Here is a 7,307-nt window from a genome sequence, read left to right on the forward strand (position 1 = left end):
TTAATGATTAAATGTATCAGACATGTATAAGTATAAATAATCTTTATTTCTTCTCTCACATATACATCAAGATTATTATGATTATACTATGATGAAAACATTTGGAAGTGTGTGCCAGAGACTGGTCTGTGTAACAGGAGACCTGAGTGACAGATAGCCAGATAAATGATAGTTCCATACATAATTTTTAGTTTATGAAACTATAAGTTTAATGGGCAACACATGCAAAAAATACCATGGGGCTAAAAATAAACAAGGGTAGTTTTTTTTAATTCATGGTTTATGAAGTATTCTGTACAAGCACAATCTTTATACATTTTTATTGAAATATCTTACTTGCATACACAACTATATTTATTTATAACTATTTCTAGTATTAAAACGAATGTCGAGAGAGAAAATCCAAATCCTAAAACATGCCAGGGCATGATGAAATGGAACATTCTCTTCTTAAACTCGCAACTAAGGTTTGCCTGTCTCTCTGTTTTAAGTCGATCAAGGTGTCTATTTATCAAACCAGCTTCTTCAACACGCCGACAAAGACGATGTAGTTTTGTATGCAAAGGAAAGCCCTTGTAAAAGTAAATTGCATATAAAACCTGCGAACGCGGATAATCTATGGTGTAAATCTTCGACTTACCAAACGCATCATAATATTTATTTTGTTCATATGCGAACAACGACTTAAGGTAAACAGTAAAGTGATTAGAGGATTCCGCAACCTTATTCAAACTATCTTCGCGTCGTTCACAATCCAAAGCATTGTTCTTTACAACGAAAATATAACTTGTACCTAATAATATTCTCCTCATAATCAAACTAATGCATGGTTTCAAATCATAGTCCACAATATCTTCTATACTGGAAATTTGGTAATCAAGATGTGGGTGGAGGGTGAAACTGACGAGACTAGATTGGTAATAGCAGTTAATTAAATATGCAAAAAATATCCAGAATATAAATAGTCTATTAGTTCTATCACCTTTCACTCGACTGCCTTGCTGAAGAAAGAAACCGAACATTTTGAGTACAATAGTCTGCTTTGGTCGCTTGCGCATTATCAAGTACATTAATACTGAATATACAACGAACACGTTAAACAAAGCTAACCAGACCCAACATTGAAACTCTGAGTAAATGTTTTTTAAATTGGAGACTGGCTTTGCCGTAGCTACGTGCAGTTGTAGATAATCTGTGAACGTTACTCCTCCAGTGAGATAATCAAGAACCATAGCGCGTTGATAGGTCAGTAACATGCCTCCAGTTATTATGTCGGCCTCTCCAGTTTGTAAAGCACTCAGTGGGCCAACAGCCGACATATTGTCTGCAATTACGGTAAATTCATCGCTATTTATTTTGAAGGTAAAATTGATTTTGAATCCCACTTTATTACTTATTAACTCCAAAATGTATTGTTCAACGCCTTTATACACAGATCGATTAGAAGCCGGGTCTATTGAGTATGGAGGCATATGGGCACTCAATGCCTGAAATGTACAATTTCGTATGCCATTGACAAGTTTGTCAAAGAATAAATATTGTCTTTTGCAATGACCCAGCTTAATAATTCTATTGTATCGCTTTCCGCAGCCGAAGTCTTCATATGGATTATAAGTAAGCAACTCTAATGTCGCTGTATCATTCAAAACTACTACATTCGTCATATGCTTTTTTAGGAGTATGTCAAAAATACATCTCGGATCGTAAGCATTTTTGATAACAACTAGAAGTTTAGCATTTGCACTCCAAGTCGTTGCTATTGTGATGCGATGAAATTTAGTTTCAAAATCGACACAACTCTTCGTGATAATCAAATATTCTCTATTAAATGGTAGACTGAATTTTTTAGAGTCGCTGGTTAATATCTGTACGGAGGTAAAGTGCATTTCATTAATAATGGGTAATATCTTGTAATTATCTCCATCAATGACTGTTATCTGCGATTTCATTTCAAAATTGTTTAATATGATATCCCGTACACAACCCGCAGTTTTGTTGTCTTCAGAGTCTAATATAAATTGACTAGAAAGTGTAAATTGAATAAAGAGTAGAAAAATTGTACGTGTGCTCAGCATTGTGTTCAAAACATTACTGACTTAATTACCTAAACTAAACGATAAGCTTCATAATGTTCAATCGAAAGGTCTTTAGACAATTAACATTTTTTTATACGATCTACACTCTTGCCATTGTATGTATGTGTTATGGAAATTTTTCCGTCTCTTTTTTACTAAACAGATACATAAATTAAAATCATACTCATTTATGTTAGGTGTCTCGCGAGATAAGCCCTTGTTAATTAGTAACTAATTAGATCCTATTAAATGGCAATTTTCCATTTTCCACACCAGCAAAACACCATTTCATACATAAATGGAATAAAACGCGTCGAGAAGTGATTCATATCTTACCAGTAACGTTACTTCCAATTACCTTAAAGCTATTCTTCTTTTAATATTGACGAGTACGAGTTGTACGGATTTGGCAGTACCGAGAAATTCTAAATTAGCTACATCACCGTTGCTAAAAGAAAAAGTTGAGTTCTGTCTCTAGGGTTATTTGTGCACTCCTTATTTGTATTTTCTTAGTATTATCATTGCTGGGGGCTGGTCTATTGAACTGGGTCATAACGTGAAAAAGGTATATATAAAAATAATAGCCGTTTAGATATCCGATTGAGTTTTACTGCGCTCTCGTCAAAATTTCCAACAATATGTTCAGTTGTGTCAGCTACTTTCCATAATCATGACTTATAATGAGAGTAAAAACGCGGGCATATACTAGTAGAAACAACTTAGATCATAATTTCTTGTAGATCATGACATCTCATTAAATGACATCAATCATTGGTTTTATCATTAATGGATGATATATAATAGATGCATTAGTGAAGCTTAATTATGATAAAAGCTTTGTCTCGAATTTCGAAAAACATTGGCTCAAAGATAGGAATTTTCATTTGTCATTAATCTTGATGCTCAAAGAATATCTGCATTATTAACCTTAATTCTACAGTATCTAGGTTGAGCAGATTGGGTACATATTTTATATAAACTTTTTAAGCTTTGTTTATTTTTTATAGACTTTTTATAGTTTAGAGTTTTTACAGTTTATCTATAATACTGTGGTTATATTTCAGTCTAACGCTATGACTCATTCAACTACTTCGACGGAAAGCGATTAGGATTTGGCATGTTTAGAAAGTAAATAAAGAAATAAAATATTTCTCATTTTTATTAAGATTATAAAGTGTGTTCCATTTGGTTAATTGTATACATATGGTGTACATGTCATATGTAAAATTAACTTATATTTAAAAGTGACAGAAAAACAGCATTCAGCTATCTGAATCTGTTTCATGTTTTTCTAATAGTAGTAGTATCCATGTAGAGGATCAGACTTCTGGGCCAAACACACGTAGAACGTTCGAGAGACTGTTAAATGCGCTCAAAGAATTAGTGCACAGCCTCAGCAATGAGAATCGCACCCACCACTAGACACTGCATTGAAAGGCGCTTTTATATTTACATATACATTGTATAAGTAAGTATATGAATTATACAATTCATATACTTACTTTATCAAACCGAAAGCGGCGACCTTCATTCGTGATTGTCTAACTTTTATACATAAGTATTATTATTTTGTGTAAATAAATAAGAAATTTTAAGTGCGTTTAAAATATTAATGAACGCAAAAATATAATTAAGAAGGAAGTTAAGATACAATTCACAGCCTGTTTAACCACTCGCATTACTTTAAAAATACATAGTTTTTTTTTATACTGCTTACAAATATAATAAGAATTACTTGTTTATTTATTATAAATATTTTCCGATTGTAAAAATAACCACTCACATATCAATCTGTGTAACATATGTATTGGTGTAATAAAACAGACATTCTATTTAGTTGTGTACAAAAAGGATGCCAAAGAAAAATAAAGAATAGCAATGATAGACGAAAATTCTTCTCTATCGAAATTAGTATTAAAGTAAGATAATTATTCATCAGATACGAATAAACACTATTCTGATGTTTACCAAATAAAATCACGAGAATACAGTTAGACGTTCCTGTTCTATGAGACATTCGCCTGCGATCGGTCATTCACACGGAGATTTCTTCTTAAAAACTCTGGACAAATGTAAAAAATTATATCTGCATTAAATTGTATACTTTGGGCCTGTTTCATAATATACGGATAAAGTACCGAATAGCTATGTAACACATAAATTATTCTAAAAATAAAAGTTCCGAATAAGATACTTCGCGTTTCATGACGAATAGCGCTATCTGACAGTCGTGAAACGCTAAAACACTGTTTATCCTACCAATAAGTAATAAATAGCTTATTTGGAACTTATCCGGACATTGTGAAACAGACCCTTAGAGACAGAGCAAAGCAGAGACAAAGCTTAGCTGTTGACGGTCCCGTATAATTGCAGTTTATAATCTGAAAATAACATATTTTGTTTAATCTGCACGACTATCGTAGTAGTGCAGATTAAACAAACTGTTTACGTGACTTTATGAGTAATTCGTACCAAAGAAGTGTAAATAAATTAATACGCCACACTAAAGAATTTTTCATAACATGATCTAATCTCAATGTATGTATAGACGTTTCGAGTGCTTTACAATCATGGCTTGAGAGAGTATGACTCATGCCTGATATTCCGACATATTAACGTACTCTAAACCTCAAATAGCTATTGAATGTTCTGTGGTTCTAGTGTCACTAAAAATAATTAAGTGATAAACGTTTATTTAATTAATTTAGACATAAGATATTAGTGTGTTCAAAGACAGCGTTCAAATCATATCAATGATTTTAAGACATCCTATGTAATTATTAGATATTTTACAAATTGTATTATAACTATAGTTTATTTTTACCTTTCCTAAAGGCGTTGGGGATTGTTATGACATTCTAGCAAATGGGAATGAAATGGAAAAGGATAAAGCATACAACCAACGAATGGGGCACAGTTACCATCTCTGCATAGGTCGAAGAAATTGCAGTTTCGCGCTTCTTATTAATCGAGACATTTGCCTATTACCAAAGGGGATACACACGGTGTTAACTTTTCCTTATAACTAAAAACTATTCAAGAATTCTATCACTTTACAAATTCGACCAGGTATCAAAACATATGTTTCTCTGTAAGTATAATAGAACAGAGGGTCTCAAGGCAAAGCGATTTCGATGGCATTAAAATTATGTACAATTTTGATAGTTTTAGTCTAGAGAGCTTACATTTAGCTAGTTTATTGTACTTATTGATGAAAGTAAGCTCTAAGGTTACAGATTTTTATTACTTTGTATCTTACTGAAAGGATTGATTTCCTTAAGAATCAAGGTTTTATGTAATCATATCAGGAATTTGTAGATATAATATAATTTATACGCGCGAAACGTACGTATATACGTATATACGTCTCGCAAACATCGAGTTGATGAGAGTATCTACGCCCATGTCACAATCAATTTTCTTTAGTTCAGCTTTAGTAAATGGTTATGATACTAATTATTAATTAATTAATTAATATGAATTGATATGATTATGATACCTTTTGCTAATATTAATGTTAGTCTCTCTCTTCATAAGTGTCTCACACACTAAGTATTTCAGATTTACATTCTTACGTCCAATAAAACCTAATCGAACACTTGTACTCAAAATAAATTTTGTTGCTAAATTTAAAGACTCAGACTGAACAATAACACCAAACTAGACTGCTCTTTATGATGCTGTGAAAGTAGTACATGCTAAAAATAGGTCTTGTGTGTAATTGGAGATTCTATAACCGACATTTGCCGATTTAATTATGTATGGATTAGCGCGCAATTCGAAATTTCAAATAAATGTTATACTAAACCCTTGGTTGTTTTAAATGAAATTCAGTCTTTTGTTTTAACTTGGTTTTTTGTTTTTGTGAAGTTGTGGTAGTTTTAGGGTCATGGATAAACTGCAAATTTGTATCAATTTCGAGCATGAAAATACAGCTGCGAAAACAACACGAAACTAACTATGCGTACGTACTAACAATGCCTTCTTGCGGCTGATGTGAAGTTCTACCCCATTGCTCGACAATGCACTCATATTTCACAACGGGCCATCACAAACTTCCAATAGGCACAGGTGGAAGATTTCGGTACCCTCTGTATTCACCGAACCTTAACCCGAACGTTTTGTACTTAATTCAAACTTTAGACAATTTTTGGCGGGGAAAAATTCAAAACCCGAGATGCTTTATAAAACGCTTTCGCTGATTTCTCATTGCCGGAATCTGCATTCATTCTATTTTACATCCCCTTAACTATAGAAGGGTAAACAAACTGCCACCAAAATGGCAAAATTGTAATATTTAGGTCTTTTCATAGTCAAAAAAATACTACTTAACATTTTTATAAAAATTCATACAAATTTCCAATTTCAATTTGTAATACAAATTATAGTTTATAAACATGTGTGTGTAGTGTGTATAGTGTCAAGAGTTTAAAACCTCGAACGAGGTCGGCGTGAATAAATTTTCATAAAATGTTTGATTTATAATTGTTATTTATCCACGGTAATTTGTATATGTTTTCGGTGTAATTATTATACTTTCAAACATTTAAATGTAGTTAGTGTATCGCTTTATTATTTCGCCAATATATTTGCGGTTTGACGATTTATTTATCTTAGTAAGTATGTAAGTTTTTTATCAATTAAATCTCTATTATCATGGTATCTGATAATCGTAGAAAATAAAACAAATCGGTACATATTTCTCATTATGAGTTATATTTCAGGTTTTGTAATGTTGTTGGAAACTGTATTTTTTTTAATTAGTTCAATTAAATTACTATACTTCAATTTTCATCCAAGTGAGATCCGAATTTGAATCTAATAATCGGCTGTTTCTTGAACATAAATATTACCTATTCTAACAGATAACCTCGAAAATTGTTTAATTAAATAATATCAAGGTTGGCCATTGTACGAAAATTGTATCAATTATTTACCTTTGCACCTTTTGATATCTATGATTTAAAAAATGTAATGCAGAGTTCATTAAAAATATATGAAGTTGTAGGAGATAATTAAGTTAAGTTATGGTTGATAAATGGAATCTAGGTGGAATAATTTACAATATATATCAATTAAATTGCAAGGAATTTCTGCATTATGTACAATTCAATATTAATAAGATGTACCATTCGTTGGAAGAAGTTTTTGCAAATAGTTGAGCGATGCAAATATTAAACTTAACTTAACGCTACACAATATGTCAGATTATAAGCAGTATTTGCTGAAGGA

At 31.8% G+C, this 7,307-nt stretch overlaps 1 protein-coding gene across 1 annotated transcript; it reads right to left on the bottom strand.

The window, feature by feature from the left end:
- Window positions 1-310: 310 nt before the first annotated feature.
- LOC123689457 lies at window positions 311-1,949 on the bottom strand. Its single transcript, XM_045629591.1, has one exon. The coding sequence runs from the start codon at window positions 1,947-1,949 to the stop codon at window positions 333-335; it is 1,617 nt and encodes a 538-aa protein (XP_045485547.1). The 3' UTR covers window positions 311-332.
- Between the last annotated feature and the right edge of the window lie 5,358 nt (window positions 1,950-7,307).

This window comes from Pieris rapae, chromosome 9 (assembly GCF_905147795.1).
Source record: "Pieris rapae chromosome 9, ilPieRapa1.1, whole genome shotgun sequence".
In the NCBI taxonomy this organism is placed as follows: Eukaryota; Metazoa; Arthropoda; class Insecta; order Lepidoptera; family Pieridae; genus Pieris; species Pieris rapae.